The sequence below is a fragment of the Magnolia sinica genome, chromosome 4, assembly GCF_029962835.1.
Source record: "Magnolia sinica isolate HGM2019 chromosome 4, MsV1, whole genome shotgun sequence".
Taxonomy (NCBI): domain Eukaryota; kingdom Viridiplantae; phylum Streptophyta; class Magnoliopsida; order Magnoliales; family Magnoliaceae; genus Magnolia; species Magnolia sinica.
The window spans coordinates 11,390,334-11,409,473 of NC_080576.1; the positions used below are offsets into that span (position 1 = coordinate 11,390,334).

The window sequence follows — 19,140 nt, forward strand, 5'->3', positions numbered from 1 at the left end:
GATCAGATGGTCGGGACTATGGTGCATAAAGCTTTCCGTTCATCTTCACCGCACATGCATCTTTGGGAATTATAGAGAGTGATAACTAGGTGTACATACGGTTGGTAGACATCTGACCAGTCCAAGCTACCGATTGGAAGGTCAAGATCGATCGAGGTGGCAGCTAACTGACCCCTCGACGCTAGTCGTATATCAGGACACGAATTAGAATAGGACCGCGTGACACCATCCCTTTTCCAATCCTCTTTAATAAATCAAACAGGAGGCAAAGTAAATGCTCAAACCACGCCCTCGTTACTCTGTACGTAAACGACTGCCACGTGGCTAACGCCGTTGTTCCATTTCTCGGCGAGTTCGTCTTGCGTACTTCGCGACTGATAATTGTAAGCATGTGTCGCTCGGTCAGGGCTCACATCTGAGATGGTCCAATAATTTGAACGGCCAATCTTGTCAGAAATCCTGAAAACAATCAATAAACAAATAATCAAGCTTCATTGATGATATTAAACGTCGATTTTTAAAGTTGAATGTATATCATTAAAAACCTTACTTTTAGTATTTTGAATTGAAACAAGGTAATTTCTCACTGGTAGGAAATAATCTAGAGCATGGGCGGTTAAGATCATCGTAAAATGTCAGTCAGTGAGCCTAATAGAGCGACGATCCGGAGGCGTGAGAGAGGTAATTCGACGTCTTTCCCTTCTATCCTTCTTACGACAACCATTCCGATCAGAAGCGAACCTATCGGTGTTTCCTTTCTTATTATCTTATTATCTCCTCTCTCTCTCTCACCTTTTCTCCTTTTTTACTAGGGCTTTCAGCAACATCACCCAAACACTCGTAAAAGAGAAAAAGAAGGAAAACCAAATCCAGACAGCTCCAGTAATAAGAGAGAAGAGAGAGAAACGAAATCAGATCCAAACAAGCAGAAACAGATAAAATAAAAAAGAGGAGAAGAAGAAGAAGAAGAAACGGAGTCTCAGCAGCGGAAAAATGTCTGGTCCTGAAGTTTGAGATAATTACCAAAATGGGAGTCCACCATTCCAAAGCTTCCACCAGGCGCAACCCCTACGCCCCAAGAGACGAAGACCAGAACGAGAATCCAACTCCCTCCTCCGCAGCTCCACCGAATGGCGTAGCCCGCGCCACTCCGCAGCAGCAGCGGCGAGACGAGCGAGAGATCGGAAAGCGGTCGCCCTTCTTCCATTTCTACAGCCCGAGCCCCGCTCGCTTCTTCTCCAAGAAATCTCCTGCTCCTGCCTCCACAGCTCCAAATGCGAGCTCCCACTCCACGCCGCGGCGGTTCTTCAGGCGAGCGTTCCCGCCGCCTTCGCCGGCCAAGCACATCCGGGCCGTGCTGGCACGGCGGCATGGGTCGGTGAAGCCGAACGAGGCGTCGATCCCGGAGGGGAGTGAGGCGGAGGTCGTCACCGGGCTTGATAAGAGCTTTGGGTTTTCGAAGCATTTCGGGAACAAGTATGAGTTAGGGGAGGAGGTCGGGCGGGGGCATTTCGGGTACACGCGCTCGGCCAAGTTCAAAAAAGGGGAGCTCAAGGGCCAGCAGGTTGCTGTTAAAGTCATCCCGAAAGCCAAGGTTCGACTTGAATTCTCAATTTTGCCACTGCTGTCTTTCTTTTCTTTTCTTTTTTTCTTTTTTTTTCCTTCTCTTTCATCAATTAACAGTCGGCAGAGTGAGATCAGCAGAAGAAATACAGTCAGAATGTTGATTTGGTTTGTTCCTGGTTACTTTTCACATACTTTCAATTTTGTGTGCTTTATGGGTATTTTTATTTGAGGGTTGCGGATGTTAATTTGTATAGATGTTCATATTACACTTTGTTTCATCGTATTCATGGCTTGTTATTTGCAATGATATTTCTTCTACTGAAATTTAATAAAATTTTGTATTGTTCATTAGCTACAGATGTGTAACGATGGTTATAACGTGTAGAATTGTGCATTAGGGTATTGGTCGATTACATTTGAATGGAGAAATATGGTCAATTACTGAATGGAATTTCTGTACGATCATAGGAAGGAATTGAATAACAAACTCTACATGACTGATAGGGACTATCGTTTTGTGTTATTTGATGAATGATGGCACCATGATTTTTGGTATCTGTATATCAAGAATTCGAGATCCAGAGGAAGTTTTCTAGGCCGATCTTGTCTTCTTCTTCTCCTCACCCGCGCCCCCCCCCCCCCTGGTAGGCTCTTGATCCTCATTGAGCCAGGCACTAGATGTTAGCCGCATACTTGCAAGATCGTGCACCGATCATAGGGAAAGAGCAAACTGCATGTGCCTGTGTGTTCTACCATTGAAGGAGCTTGATAGAGAAGACAATGGATAGTGCCCCATCAAGTATCTTCCCCCTCCTTGCCTGCCCTGTTGCCTGGAAGCACTGCCTGATGGGAAGCCTTGTGTGTAAAGATTGCAAGTGGAGCTAGGGACTGGACGCTCTTAATATAGAAAACTGATTTGAATCCTACCCATCAACAGATTCTAAGATCCCATCAACAGATTCTAAGATCCTTATGCCTCCACACTTCCCTTAAGGGAAAATGGTCCATACGCAACTTTCCTCTTTTGTCATAGAGTTCAGTGCATTTGGGCCTATGATAGAAAGGTATGACCACAGCACTGAGTGCCAATTCTAAAATTAGAATCATCCATCAATCTGGAAAAGACTATATATTTTTTTTTTATGCCTGATGGGAAACCAGTAATTGGAAATATTGAATGAAAGTGAGTGGGTGATCCTAACCATCTGATTAGGTTGCCATCAATACACGGGTAAAAGGAAAATGGTAAGTTTTTGCGTCTAGTCAAGATCAAGTGAAAAAAAGAAAAGAAAAGAAAATACTACATTGATGTTTAAAGGCTGAGTTTGGATGCCAAAACGAATTGAATGTTAGAATTCAGTTGAATAGAGGCAATGACCAGATTGTAAATACGTTTCCAGTATCAACAGTGAGGAAGTGGCCTTCAAGTTGCAAATACATCCCTTTCAAGTCCAACTCGAGAGTAATGTAATAGCAATTTGGTACCTACCCCTCAATATGACTGCTAACAAAGGTTATCTCAATTTAGTCATTTACTCAGATTGAATTGAACTCAACAGTAAATCCAAACACAGCCTAAAGTTTCCTTGCATTTCTCAATCTACATCCACCGCGAGGATACTTCACGGGATTCCCTTTGAACATTGTGGAATGGTGTCATTATGCTGTTTGTCTTGAAGTTTGCTGATTTGCTCTTACCAACCATGATTTGGAATTATTGAAGTTGTGGAAGAAAGCAGCTATATTGCTTGCAAGCATGAAAGGATGCTTGCGATTTTTTCACTCTAGAAGATAAATTATGTTTTCTTGGGAGGGCCTGAGAAAGGTTGTCGGCTATTTGTTCAACGCAGGGCAGTTTCTTGTGAATGACTTTTTATCTGATTTTGGTGCGGCGAGAAAATTTCACAGAGAATAAGCTAAGGGCAAAGAGTATTGGAGAACTCTGTTTGATTATTTATACTGTATACTCACATTTATTTATATAAAATGATTCTTGCCATTGAGAAATGAATAAAGGCTTCTATGGAATGTGTATGGAAACAGTGAAAAGGGAAAAAAATGTACTTCTGGCAAAAGCAAGATTGAATAAAATACACTTGGCCAAGGAGGGCATTTCTTAGTCGATGCTTAAGTTTGGCTTTTGTATTATGTTTTTCGGTGTTGGAGGTCTTTTAATTTCTTTTCACTTTTGCTATTTTCTTCTATTTCTTGCAAGTAATCCTTTGCTATCGGGAAGTGTTATTATCAATTAAAATTTATTTAGTAGGGAGGCTAAAATGCCTCTCATCATCTCTGTTAACACATAATGTCTTGTATTAATTGCTAACATGGTGTTTTCTAAGGATGTAATCTGTATAGACATTCCTTCAGTTGCAATGAAAAGTTTTCGATCTTAAACAAACTCTTCGAACTTTCGTGCAACATCCATCTTGTTTCTTTTAGAATCTCTATTTGTGCCCTTGAATGCATTTCAATTCGAGTTGTTTGACGCAACTGTTTTCTTTTCCAACTTTCAATACACTATGACTGCATGAAACAATATTCACAAATGATTTTTGCAATGTATTTCTGGTTTACTTTAATGTGGATGTTAGATTGTCTGTCCTGTCTTCTACCGTCAGTGGTGATCTCTTCCTTCATTTGGCAGATGACGACAGCCATTGCCATTGAGGATGTCAGAAGGGAGGTGAAAATCTTGCGAGCTCTGACTGGACATAGCAATCTAGTTCAATTTTATGATGCCTATGAAGACCATGAGAATGTGTATATAGTGATGGAGTAAGCACGGAACTCGAAACTACCATTTAAAATTGCAGTTTATAAATTCTATTCATTGCAATCCTTGTTATTCTTTATTGGAGTTATATTGCACAAACTCCTTCATGCTATGGTGTAGAAATGTAGTTCTCTGAGAAGTTAACTTTTGAATGATGTTATGGAAGATTTTTGTGATGTTTAAATGATCTATGAACTAGAGTAGCGGAATTCCTCATTGTTTTGATTTCTGAATTCTCCTTCCAAAACATGTAAGCTGTTTGTTTTACTGGAAGTAGCTACCAACCAAATTGATATGTTATGTTATGAGGCTGGCATGCATTTTTGGTAGAAGCTCTGTTCATTTTGTAATTTATGCATTCATGTCATTAATGTCGCAAGGATTGTATCTTCTTGCATTTGTTTATTGGAGTTCAAGAAGAGATGCACATGGTTTGTTGCTGAACAAGTTCTTGTTCCATAATCCATGTGGCATTGTGTGTCATTTAATATACAACCACTGCTCGCTTGGAGTTGCTGTTGTCAATATATGTTGCAATTCAGTATGACTGAACTACTTGGCAATTCAGTATGAGCAAGGTATTCAAAATTGGTTACATAACGGCCGTCACATAACAGTAATGGTCATAACCGTTACGCGTTACAAGGCCGAAACGGCCGTAACAGTCTTGTAACAGCCTTGTAACAGCTTTTAAAAAAAGAGCCGTAGCGGCTGATACGGAGGCTGTGACTCCCGTCACGGCCTGTATCATAACGGTAATGGCAGTGGCCGTTATGGCCACCGTTACCATTATGGAACACCTTGAGTATGACTAGACCACTTGGCATGGTGAACATGATTCACATGTTGGGTTTGGTGGCACAGCTTGCATTGAAAGTGCTAAATATTGACTGGTGGAAGTTGATGCTAATAGACTATCATCACCTTGGAAGTTAATGGAAACAACACAAATTCTTTCACTGTAGTTGGTGATGCTGTTGCCACATAACCTAGGAGAAGTTGCAAGGAGCATCCCAAATTCTTTCATGGTACCTGGTGATGTTGTTGTTTCAGAGGCAAAGATCCATGATCAATATATTGCTGAATCCTTGATGCATGCTAGAGGTTATTTCAACAGGGACATGTCAGGAAAAGCAGTAACAATCTAAGTCTCCCTCAAGGCTGTGATGGCAGCTTAGTAGGAGGAACAAGCATGATAATAAGTTTTTCAGAAAAGAGCTATAGTTAAGAGCTTCAGATCACCAACAATGAATATCTCATCTAGATGGTAGAAGATTAATGCAAGGTATTTTCACACCGGGCTCGAGTAGGGTTGCCTGTGGGATGCAGGGGCACACTCGGGGTGGGTGGCCCGTGTGAGGTGAGTGGCTTGTGTGAGGCGGGCCCCACTCATGTGAGGTGGGTGGCTCGTGTGAGGCGGTACCCATGTGATTTGGGGCCCACGAGGGAGGTTCGGCCGAGGTCCTAACCCATGAGATATGGGGCCTGGTATATGGGATAAAGAGATTGATTCGCCATGCTCTAACAGTTCGAGCTTTTAGAGTAAGTGGTTAATTGTCCCGCATCAAAGATCCTCTTTGAAAAGTAGTTTGGTCCCATCTGCTAGAGCTTGAAGAATTTCCAAGGGACCAGCATATTCAGGCCCAATACGTTGTTGTATCCCTACAGTTGTGCGGTTGTTTCTTATTTCTGGTTATCACTTTTTCCTTTTGTAACACCATAATTAAATCATTGTAAACAACCAATATATATATATATATATATATATATATATATATATATATATATATATATATATATATATATATATATATATATATATATCAAGAAGCAGAAGGTGCAATACGGCAAAGTTTAGAGTTTCAAGTATACATTTCTCGTGTTTTCGAAGTATTTATAGCTTCAAGGGTACTCTAGTCATTTGTGTCATAGATTAGGGCTTTCTTAGTATCTAGACATGATGAAACAATATTTTATTCTTGTGTTGTTTATGTGAATAGGGTGTTAAATCTAGGGTTGAGGTTAATTGAGGATGATCTTGTTGGGAATTCTCCTGAACCTACAGTTCATATATGGGTTTTGCTAAGATAATAAAATTTTCATTTCTGAATGGTTTAGGCTTTTGTTTCCACTTGCATGAGTGGATTTTCCACCCCTTATTTGTACTGTGCTATGAAATTCATAAGATATACTTATAGTGCCCACATGGTGTATGTGTGTATCCATTATCTCAATAGCATGCACTTGCACATAGATATATGTGCACATTGTAACTGGATGATGCATATTTGCAGGGTTTAAGCGAAGCCCTTTCATCCATAAACCCCTGAGTATGCTGCAGTGTAGTCTAAGGCATGTAATTCATCAAGTGAATGCATGCAATTGATTGCAGATGGTGGAACATTTGAACTCAGCATTGTTGAACTTTAGGTGTCAAACTTCCTATCATGGAAGAGTTCTAATGGGATTTATGTTCACTGAAATTCCTCTATCAATATCATATGCCAGAAATAATTTGTGTGGCTATTTGAGATCTCATAAATGAACTGGGTAAATTAAAGGGGGTTAGTTGGAATCCTCATGATCCATTTGTTGCATATTTCAGGTTATGTGAAGGTGGGGAGCTCTTAGATAGAATACTTTCCAGGTGATTCTTTGCTAATTATGTTTATTAAATTCTGTCATCATGGTTTCATTGCATTCAAACATGAACCCAAAAGAATGAAATCCACTTTTAATAGTCATTCTTTTATAGCTTGTAGCTATGTGCTTATATGTGTTCTTTCTTGTACAGGGGTGGAAAATACACAGAAGATGATGCGAAGGCTGTAATGGTGCAGATACTGAATGTTGTTGCATTTTGCCACCTCCAGGGTGTGGTCCACCGGGATCTCAAACCAGAGGTAAAAGCACATTGGACCACTGTGGAGTTTCCAACCTTTTGTGATTCTTCTGAATAGACATCCAAGTTGAAGTAACATATCTTGAGGATTGGAATCTGTCTCTAACCGATACGTATTTGTACCTTACTAGTGATTGTTGACTGAATAAAAGTACCACGAATTGATGCGGCTCCATTATGTCTTTATCTGTTTCTTTGAATCCTCTTCAATCATAGCCATCCACTTTCTTTCAGAAAGGAATGGAGGCATGCAAAACTTAACTAATGATACTTCCAGATGTACCTGCCAAAAGTATACCTAGTAATAAAGGTTTTAGTTGCAGAAAACTTGCCGAAAGCGGATAAGGATATGAATTATGTGTTGCTTCACTGTTGCAAAGATATGGATATGTTTATTTGTTTTCTAGAGTCATTACTACTTTTTTCATGGAAAAAAAAATGAGTTGCTCACCTCACCTCAAGTCCACAATATAATTGTATACCTCAATCCTCAATCCCACAACTATCTTTAATGTTTCTTGGTGCATATTGGGTTGGGGGTTCTGCATTATTTTTCTGTATTATTATCTAAATGAAGCTCTTTGCTTGATCAGAATTTCCTGTTCACAACAAAAGATGAAAACTCCCAATTGAAGGCCATAGACTTTGGCTTATCAGATTTCGTTAAACCAGGTTGGTCCTTATCTGATCAGTTGCAAATACTCACTTAAGTATCAGTTTGACTTTAATTTTGAGGATTTTTTAAAACCATTTTCTAATTATTCAATTGATCTACAGATGAAAGGCTTAATGACATTGTTGGAAGTGCATACTATGTAGCACCTGAAGTTCTACACAGGTCCTACAGTACAGAAGCTGATGTATGGAGTGTCGGGGTGATTGCATACATTCTTCTGTGTGGGAGCCGCCCATTTTGGGCCCGAACTGAATCCGGTATCTTTCAGGCAGTCTTGAAAGCTGATCCAAATTTTGATGAACCACCTTGGCCTTCTCTGTCGTCCGAGGCGAAAGATTTTGTCAAACGCCTATTGATTAAAGAGTCACGCAAAAGACTGACCGCTGCTCAGGCTTTGAGTGAGTGCCCTTGCGAATCATCAAAATGCTCGGTTTCCAGCCTTGTCTTCCTGGAGTACTCATAATTCTCTCTCCACAGGTCATCCCTGGATTAGAAATTACAACGACATAAAAGTACCACTGGATATTCTCATATTCAGGCAAATGAAGGCCTATATGCGCTCATCATCTCTGCGTAAGGCTGCTTTAAGGGTGTGTATCTAGTTATATTGTGATTATGACAATTTTTGCTCTTACGTGATATTCCTGTTTTTTTTCTTTCTATATTTGTTGTTTCGGCAAATTGTTTTGTTATCCTTTTCCTAAATTGCATTCATGCTCTCGGCGAATTGTTTTGTTATCCTTTTACTAAATAGTTTTCGAGTGGCAAACCTACTGCTTAATGTGAGAGTTGCTCCATGGGTCACTAGGTCTGTAGGTCTTTAGCTATCTGCTTCAGTTTATAATTTTATATGCTCTTGCCTAGAGATCTGGTATTGGTGTCAGTGTGTGGTTCGATGCATTGAAGGGATTCACAGACTTGACCTTGATGACAAATGAAAGAATGAGACTTAAAGCCGTAGAGGGATGATGATGTTCTCTAGCTATTAAAACTAGTAAAACAGCCATGCCAAGTGCCTGTAGAGATAGGTGAAGTGGTTTGCAAATCATGGGAGAGGGGGGAGGGTAAGGCGGTTGTAAAAAGTAGGTTTCCTTTGGTGGGGGGAGGACCTTGGATCAACATCCTGGATAGCTCTACCTTAAATTGTCTCAATGCCCTTTCAACTGGTTAGAAACCCTATTCATGTCCTTTCATATTGCATAGTTTAGCTGTATTGACTAATTAATTGAGGGCACTCCTTGCAATTCTTGTTAGATGGAATAAAGATTTACGTATATTTGAACAGTATGGTAAAGATCACATTTCTTTGTTAATTTTATCAATTGGCCCTGAAAGTTGGTATCAAAAGCTTTTGAAGCTTAACTGGGCGAACATTGTGGTTTCTAGCTTGACATTGCAATGACTGTTTATTCTGATGGGAACTATTACCTTACTCTTGTGAGCCTATCATGTTATTTATTGGCAAGAGTTGATTATCTGCACGTGAGTTACTAATAAAAGAAAAATCATATCGTGATAAATAATTTGATTAGTTTCAGTTCCCCCAAAATCTGGCGCATGCCATTTTCATGCAAGAAATGAATTTAATAAATAAAGAGTGCAAAAAGAAACCCATGTTTGGGTCTGCATGCACTGTCCAGTCCCAAAAAAATGTGATTTACAGCAATCTGATGGCACTTGCATTGCACCCTATGAGGGATCTGGAGAAGAAAAGCGCGCGCACACACAGACTTGAAGGCCAGCATGCCTGAGCTATACAAATTGTATCATGGAATTGCAAAGTCCACCACACTCAAACTATATTAGAACAACATATTGTGCAGGTACTATAAGCAATGAGACTCAAAAACCATAAATAGATGTCTAGAAACCCTGACATAGGTTCTGGCATTCTGCAGAATTACATGGTTCTAATCCCCTTAGCTTGATCAGCTATCATGCATATGTGCAGATGTGCTGTGCCAGACATGGAGACTCAGTGTTAGACACTACAAACCTTGAGAATCCAAATGCAAACATCTCTGTATGGGCTATATGTTATTGTCAGAAGATACAATCATCATCTCCATAGCCTTGTCCTAGCCATTTGTTGCGTGATGTGAGATTATACATGCGTACATACAGAAAAAAAAAAAATGTTTCTAGTTAAATAGGAATATGCCTAGAACTACATAGTTAGAATGTGGATGGTGCTTGTAAATGAACAAGACCATGAACTTAGATGAACTTAGATTTTATCCTACCAGCTATTTCAATGTGTTTAGCACAGATGTGCAGCTTATGCCCGGGAATGGGTATTGTTTGAAAAAAAAAGAAAGTTCTTTATACATAGATTGGAGGTGGGTGGGGGAAACATTTAGTACGTAAAATTATAATTAGCTTCTTTTGAAGCATAATCCTTCTTTCAAATTTGAGGCCTTGCTCTGTTCTAGTTCTTCAAGTTTGCATTACTACATCACCTTCTTCTCCTCCTCCTCCTTTTAAAAATTTTTATACACATTTAAACCAAATCTGATGACTACAAAGAAACTGTCTTAGTTCACTGATTATGTTACATACTTAGATTTCATTTCATTCACATTTGCAACAGGCTCTTGCAAAGACATTGACTGTGGATGAGCTTTTTTATATGAAAGAGCAATTTGCACTGTTGGAGCCAAATAAGAACGGGTGCATCTCACTAGAAAACATCAGAATGGTTAGTTTCTTTCTGTAATATCTAGATTTCTTACTGGGCATGACTGTTGTTGGTTGTTAAGCTACAATGCTCAGTTACTGCTGTTGATGATTACTACTGAATATTTTGGCCAGGCATTGGTGAAAAATGCAACAGATGCTATGAAGGAATCCCGCATTCATGATTTTCTTGCTTCGGTATCTATTTTACTGTTGACTATCTGTAGTTATTCTTCAATTTCAAATGGTTCTGTATGTTTTATAACTTTGTACCAATACTCCTTTCTTCTATGACAGTTGAATGCTCTTCAATATAGAAAGATGGACTTTGAAGAATTCTGTGCAGCTACATTAAGTGTGTATCAGCTTGAAGGCCTGGATAGGTGGGAGCAACATGCCCGTGGTGCTTATGAGTTTTTCGAGAAGGATGGGAACCGGGCTATTGTTATTGAAGAACTTGCTTCGGTATGTCCAAGCTTCTCTCCTTTAACAAAGAAAATAAGCTGTGTGAGATTTCATGTATGGAAGTTTGAGTCTGTGATCTGGATAAGGAAAGTTCCAACTCAAAACTAGGGGTCGCAACAGGCCAGGTTGGGGTGTTCCATGCTAAGCCCAGCCCAGCCCGACACCACAAGCTTCAGGGTCAAAGCTGAGCCTGAGCCTGAATGGGTCTCACATAGCCAGCCCAGGCCTGAACCTGAAAAAATTGGTCGGGCCGTTGCTTGACTCTACCCGACCTGAAAATCAAATCCTAATTCAAATCCCTATTGGTTGGTTCCGATGGTGAATGCTCCTATTCCATCCATTGATCAGGTGGGCTGTATATGCAACAAAAAATAGACATCAACAAACACAAAACCAAAGACACATACATCATCATCATCATCATCATCATTGGCTATGCCTTATCCCAATTAATTGGGGCCTGCTACAGTGATGTACACATGAATAAATAAATATCCAGTAAGTTGGCTTAAAATGCACATGAAGTAGGGTAGAGTCAAAATCTTTGATTCAAAATCTTGAATTCCTCTAGGCTTCACCTGGTGGCCGCAAAAACCGTTATAATCAGCTTAAGACCTGTTTGAGGAGGCAGCCAAAACATAGTTCGTACCAAAGTACTCGTGGCATTTTTTTACTTCCTATTCAAACCATAGATCTAAAATTTGGTGTGTTGACTTGAAATTCAGTCAATTCAACTCGACTCAACAAGATTTCAAGCAGTCTCATGGAAACTGACTTCTGTGACTCGGTCAAGACTGATCAAGTCAGCATGGAAACTCTCCGACTCGATACAATTGAGCACTACTCCATCGAGTCACTGACCCTGTCAGCTGGCTTTTGTTTCTAAAGTAAAAAAAAATGCAAGAGTCAAGATTTGAAGAGCCAACTTCATTTATCAAACCCACAACATGCTACCACTGCACCACATTGCCAGTTGTGTTATCTTGGGTATTGAAACTAATCCATGTTTTGTTTTGTTTTTCATTTCTTTTCAACGATTTTAAATGCATCAAATATTATAACTCTAATTAATAAAATATTGAGTCGAGTCAATTGAAGACTCCCCCCCCAATCTCTCTCTCTCTCTCTCTCTCTCTGAAGATTAATATTCTTAGGAGACTTAAATTATCACATAGGAAAAAGATAGTAGTGGATATGAAAGGGTACATGGAAGATATGGTTTTGGGAGAAGAATGAGTTAGGGGATGCTATACTTGATTTTGGTATGTATGATCTAGCTCTAGTGAATACATATTTTAAAAAGAGAGATGAACATTTAAAACCCTTAAATAGTGGATCATAACTCTTAGTCGGGTGGTCCTTCTTACTAGGTGCTGCTTCCGCTTCAACTTGTGCTCCCGCCTCCATTTCCCATCTGTTTTTACTTGAAAACATTTTGAAACATATGCTTCCCCGCTCCTGAACCCGAATTTATTGCTTCTTCGCATCACAGTTAGTGCAACTATAGATCATATGCAATCTAGATAGGTTTCTTTCTAGTTAGGAAGATAGAATGATTAATATGTAAAGACTGCAAGGTTATACCGGGAGAGAGTTTGACTATATAGCGTAAGTGAATGACTATGGATGTTTGCATTGAGAGGTGGAAGGGAGTGAAATTCATGGGTGTCCAAAAATGAGGTGGAGGAATTTAGAAGTAGAGAAAACAATGTTATTTAGTCATAAATTGATGGGAAGGAGGATTGTTGAGGAAGAAGTACATGTTATTTGGATTGGTGGTGGAATGATGAAGCCCAAAAGGCTATTAGTGAGAAATGATCATGTTCCAAGGCCTTGTAAGGGACCGAAACTAGGAAAATTCAGAAGAATATAGAAATGCCAAAAAGAATCCTGAAAAAGTGATGAGGCTAAATTTAAGGCACGTGATGATCTATTCAATATATTGGGAAAAGAGTAAAGTGAGAAATATGTCTTCAAACTTGCAAAAATGAGAGAGGAAGGGTAGGGACTCCGATTGTTTTAGATGCATTAAATGTGATGATTGCCAGAGAGGAAGGTTGAAATGAAGATGTTGAGATGTACGAGTGGCAAGACGAGGGAGGACAAAGTTCAAAATGAATGTATTCGAGGGAGATATAAGATTAGGAAAAGTAGAGTTGTTTGGCCATGTGCAATGGAGTCCAAGAACTACACCAGTTGGGAGTAAGCAAGGCGTTCCGTAACGGCCACCACCGTTACCTTTATGATACGGGGCATAACGGCTGTTACGACCCCGTAACGGCCATTACAGTTTCTCTTCTTTTTTTTATTTATTTAAATGATTTCTCACAAACAAAAGAAACTTGTATCTGCCCTGTAGTGTTGATTAAAAAGTATGAAAAACTTGTGTTTGTCCCGTAATAGACCATTATGGGGCTATTATGGCTATTATAAGGGACATAACGTGCCGTTAATGGCAATTACGGGTCATTTTTTCCATAACGGCTGTTACGGCCGTTATGACCCCATAACGTGTAACGGTTGCCACCATTACCTTTACGTAACAGCCTTTACGGCACACCACGGGAGTAAGTAGGTTCAAGTTGAGGCTGTAGAAGGGCAAGTGCAATGCATGAAAGGTCGTTGGTGGTAGTTAGAAAAGATTTGATGACTTATGGTTCAATTGAGGATATGGTCCTTGATAGAGTGGGGTGGCAGAATTAGTCGGGATAAGGCTTGGATGATAATGACGTGGATTTTGCTGAAAATAGCATTTTCATGGGGAATCCAAATGCACCACCCTTACTGAGATAGTCAAGTGTTATCTGATTAGTATTGAGACCAATTAGCTTGCCATTGTCTGAAATGACTTGTGGTCTCTGTTGGGTTGGGAACTGGAGCTTTGAGTTTTGACAGAATGATTTTCTTTTGAATGCTGCTCTTCTACAAGGAGCTAACTGCTTTTTGCCATGTTTTACCTGTATCAGGGATTCAGGTTAACCATAACTTTCTAAATTGACATTCGCAAGCACCTTTTTGTGTGTTTTCAGGAACTTGGACTGGGCCCATCAGTTCCCCTCCACTCGGTCCTCCATGACTGGATCAGGCACACCGATGGAAAGCTGAGCTTCCATGGATTTGTTAAATTATTGCATGGCGTATCAACTCGGTCCCTTGCAAAGGCTCACTAAATTGTTGAAGCATGCGTGGGTCCTCTCGGCTGCAGATCCAATGTGGGGTTAGGCCAATACCGAGCTGGCAGCTGTGACACTATTGATTGCTCATGTGGACCCCATTTCACGGTGTTCTACATCAGCGCCCGTCTGTCCTGCTATCTGTCCACCATTATTTAACAGAAGCTTGAGGTCATAGGAATTGTTCTCTGGGGAGTGGGTGGATTCGGTGCTGTCCCGAATCTGTATTTTTAATCTTTTTCCTCTATTGTAACTGTGGAATCCATTGTCATTGTTGTCCGCTGTAAAATGAAAGTGTATCATCGTGCGCTTCGGTGAAATGTATCTCACTCAATTTGATCCAGCAGGCATGCAGACCATGGAAATCCTGAATGATTAGTGTGTGGTTTACCAACTAATTACGGAATCGGCCTGAATGTGCTACATAGCATTTGGAAGGTGAATGGAAATTTTCTATTCATCTTCCAGGCTCTGTGGAATGGTCATGAGCACTCCAATACTTCTATGGAGCATTAGCCTTTAACATGGGTTCTCGAGCACTGTTACAGCGCTGTTATAGTGATGAATGGCCACTCTATTAAAGCCTGTTATGCAATGAAAGCCATCACTTACACAATAGACTTTTTTTTTTTTTTTCAAGTGTTTATGTAAAAGAAACACTCTCCTGATTTATTGAAGCCATTCCTTTTCCATGTTAACATGATGGTGTTAGCATTTTTAAGTTTTTTTTTTTTTTTTTTTTCAAGTGGTGGAATCCTCTCTGTTTTCCTACCGTTTTCCAATTTTCCCTTTTTGTAATGGCCGTTTCTGTCATTTGAGAGCAATGCCAGTTGGCTGATATGGTGCCATAGCTTCAGTTGTTGGACCTATCATCTGGAGCTGGTAAATATTTTCCAATTTAGTCCGGTTTCATCCATGAATGATACAGGGCGGTATTAACCTGAATTGGCCCTTGATGGGACGGTACAATATTATTTGGTTTTGCTGGTGACAGAACCAATTTTCAATCCTCGATTGGTAGCATGAGCTGGACAGTAGAGGTTCATGCTACCTTGCAAGAGTCGGCTCCTAGTCGTTTGGGTGCTTGTAAAATCCTCAAGTTGCAAATGCTTTACACCAAAAATGGTTTAAAGCATTTACTAAGTTGTAAACGGTTTACACCGGAAGTACCAGAAATTGCTTACATCCAAAAAACCGTGTTTCAATTTATTTATGAACTCTTTACACCTTAACGGGACATTTGTTCAAATATACAAGGGCACTTTCTAATTCATAATAGCTGTTTGCCATTACCCAAACAAACACAAGACCTGATAATCACCTTACCAGTTTGCCAAACGTTATAGAATGAAACAATTTCCAAAATCTGGACGTTTCCTTATACAGGAAAATGTCTTTATGATTTCATTTTTATAAAAATACATAGCATTTTGGGTAAGCAATCAGGGCCATATTTCCAATTAGAGTAAAGATGGTGTTTGTCTGCCATATATTATCGAGGTGCGCTCCATTGGTACAGGTACAGGCCTGAATATCAGATTATACAGAACTCTGATGGGCTACTGAAGAGGGAACACGGTGGGATAGGTATTGCTTAGTTCTATTCTCACTGGAGCCCACCTGAGTTGCAGAACAGCCTATTTTTCATCCATTATTTATAAATCTTCTGGACGGCCGGATTCGGTATAGACAACATGGTGACCTCTCTAACTTAGATCAAGGGTGAGCGTCCTCTCTCAACCTGTCCCCTCCGTAGCCCAACTGAATTTCTATTTGGGCTGAATTTTTGGGAGAGGGGTAACTTGAGGTGACACATTGGATGGATGGGTCAGATGCGTGAATAATTTCATGGGCCCCATCTCTATCCAGGTACCACCGTGGTTTAGGGTGCCATGGGAGCGCACCCCTTTATTATAGTAGTAAACATACAGAGTTTTTTTTTTTTTTAAAAAAAACCTTGGGAAGCCAAACAGCATTCATTTGAAATGGATGTGGATGGACGATGACTGGGCTGTCGTATAAGTGGGCCACAGGCTCTTCTATATTCTTTAATGTGGTTGACTTGGGTCCCCTAACAACTGGTAAGCATTAGTTTTCGTCATGTGTCATTCATGACGCTTTAACATCTACATTTATTTTCAAAAGAAATTCAGTTCTACATGCATTTATGTTGATATGCAGTCATGAATGGCATCTCCCTCTCACACACACAGACACGGCACCTCTATAGGGGACGCGGATTGGATACTGACAGATTAAGTAGCCAGACTCGCTACTGAAGTGACGTCGTGAAGTTCTGTGGGCCCCACCATGATGTATGTGTTGTATCCACGCCGTCCATACATTTGGAGAGATCATTTTAGGCCATGGTCCAAAGAATGAGGCAGATCCAAGGCTGGGGTGGACCCCACCACAGAAAACAGCGGGGAGTGTGACTCCCACCGTTGAAACCTTCCCAAGGTCCACCATGATGTTTATTTGAGATCCAACCTGTTCATGTGTTGATGTAGACATGAAAGAAGGGAAAACACAAATATTAGCTTGATCGAAAATTTCTGTGGCCCTTAGAACTTTTTAATGGTGGGCGTCACTCTCCCCACTGTTTCTGTGGTGTGGTTCTCTCTACCTTTGGATCTAACTCATTCTTTGTATCACCCCTAATATGATCTCTCCAAATGGATGAACGGTGTGGATAAAGAACATACATCATGGTGGGGCCCACAGAACTTGGTGACGTCACACTAGCAAGGTTGAGGCCCACCCAAAAAACTTTCAGATGAAATATGTCCAACCATGTTCTGTATATTTCATCCAACCCGTTCATCAGGTGTGCCCTACCATGATAATGGGACGCTAAAAATCCGACCATTCCAAAACTCACCTGAACCACACCACGTAAAAGTATAAGCTTTAGGCTCCCGTCGTACATCCCACCTGAGTGTAAGGTTGGAATGATTCTTGGCACCAGATACATGGCTTGGAGTCCAAATACAATTTGAACTGTTTTTATTGCATTCACATCCTGGCGCCACTAATATGTGGGGATGTGTGCATGCGTAGGACTGCTGTTTTTAAGTTGGACGTGTGTTTTGGTTTTTCTGATTATCAGATTGGTGGATATTTATTGTAGAATTAAGAATTAAAAATCCAATGGTCCTGTTTCAACAAACAAGTGTCCACAAATTGGAATTTAGGATTATTCAAACAAATCTGATTTTGAGATTCTAACTTAGCCACTGTGGGTTCCACAATTTGGTAGGTTTTAATTTGAGTTAATATAATCCATGTGTACAATTTCTGGGTGACTGAGCCTCAAGCTTCATACACTGTCTGAGTATCATATAACTCTTAAAATGCCATTGTAGGGTGGATAGCCTACGAGTGCGAATGGGTAGGATCGACCTTACAGGTTATTCGACCCAACCCTTAAAATAGTGGGTCCGGGTCCAAAAGTTAAGACCCAAATTATTAAATAGGTTAGCCTGGACCCTTTGGATCGGTGGATCCGACCTAAAAAAAATAGCGGACATGGGTCTAGGATTTAGACCCATGGGGAGGGTCCGGGTCCAAAAGTTTGACCAGAATTATTAAATGGGTCGAGTCCGGGTCCAAAAGTTTGACCAGAATTATTAAATGGGTCGAGTCCGGGTCCAAAAGTTTGACCAGAATTATTAAATGGGTCGAGTCCAGGTCCGCTCAAGATCCAACCCAGACTCAAGAAAAGGTAATTAATTACTTATTTGGGTTGTGTCTGGGTTTGATGCCACGTCATTTCGCATTTTGTAGCATTGTTTTTACAAGATATCTATAGGAATATATTTTCAATAAGAGGACAGATCACCTAATAGTAGGGGTGGCAATGGGGCAGGCAGCCCAGTGGGCCTTGTTCTGATGGGCCCAATGGCAGGCCGAGTATGGAAATATGCACCCGGTGGGCCTGGGCCAATGACGAATGGCGTGGCTGGCTGTTAACCATAACCAATCATCAAATGGGCCACCATTAAACAAAATGAATGGACAATTTAAAGACACTTGTGAAGTTCCTATTCACCGTACATTTCAATTTAAAAGCTCTTTTGAACATGGGGTCATGTTTCTATGTTTCTTGAGGTCTTGGTATCGATCCCTAGCCGGGGTGGCTAACATGGAGTGTGTGTACTGACATGGGTGTGTACTAACAAGCTAACCCCCCAAAAAAAAAAAGAGTTTCTATGATCAAAACCATCCATGTGATGGGCCTCATCATGGAAATTCTTCATATATACATTAGACCATTTCCAACCTTTGCTGCTTTTACTCTTACTTTACATGGGCAGGCCCTGGCCCATACCCGCCGTGTAAGGTTAGGATGTGGGCCCGGGCCCTTTTGGCCCCATTAAAGCCACCAAATCACCTAAGTAGATTAAAAGGTGATTTGCCACAGGCGTGCATGTGTATTCAATATTTATGAAATAGAATCTCATTTTACAACCACGTTATCTACTTTGTCATGTGAGAACAGTCCATAGAATGGGCGCTATCCGAGCTTCTCAGCAGCCTACACACTCTCCGAAAGGCCCAACATGAGATACGGTCCCAGATTGGCGACGAAAGAAGGGTTTAAGAGCCCGACGTCAACGACCCTACCATACCTACAAGCTATCATAAAAGAGAACATGCGATTGCACCCTTCGGGCCCACAGGGATTTGCTGGACTACGTCCCAACTTACTGGGATAGCAGGAGATGTTGGAACGTCAGCCATTGGATCAGGATCCTTCTCAAACTGCTTTATATGATTGGCGATGGAGGATACCCAAAGAAAACTCTCGGATTGAAATGTTAACCCTTGGATTATTTCAAACTTGGAGATACTGTTCATATGCAGAGGAAAAGAGACAAATTATCCATCGGTTGAAACATTCAAA

At 40.5% G+C, this 19,140-nt stretch overlaps 1 protein-coding gene across 1 annotated transcript; it reads left to right on the forward strand.

Annotated features, from left to right (window-relative positions):
• Positions 1-770: 770 nt before the first annotated feature.
• On the forward strand, positions 771-14,577 carry LOC131242435 (CDPK-related kinase 5-like). The gene is made up of 11 exons (XM_058241055.1): positions 771-1,594; positions 4,214-4,344; positions 6,948-6,989; positions 7,137-7,245; positions 7,838-7,916; positions 8,022-8,318; positions 8,398-8,510; positions 10,511-10,618; positions 10,732-10,794; positions 10,894-11,061; positions 14,091-14,577. Exons 1-11 carry the CDS (start codon positions 1,028-1,030, stop codon positions 14,229-14,231), a joined length of 1,818 nt encoding a protein of 605 aa, XP_058097038.1. The 5' UTR covers positions 771-1,027; the 3' UTR covers positions 14,232-14,577.
• Positions 14,578-19,140: the final 4,563 nt, after the last annotated feature.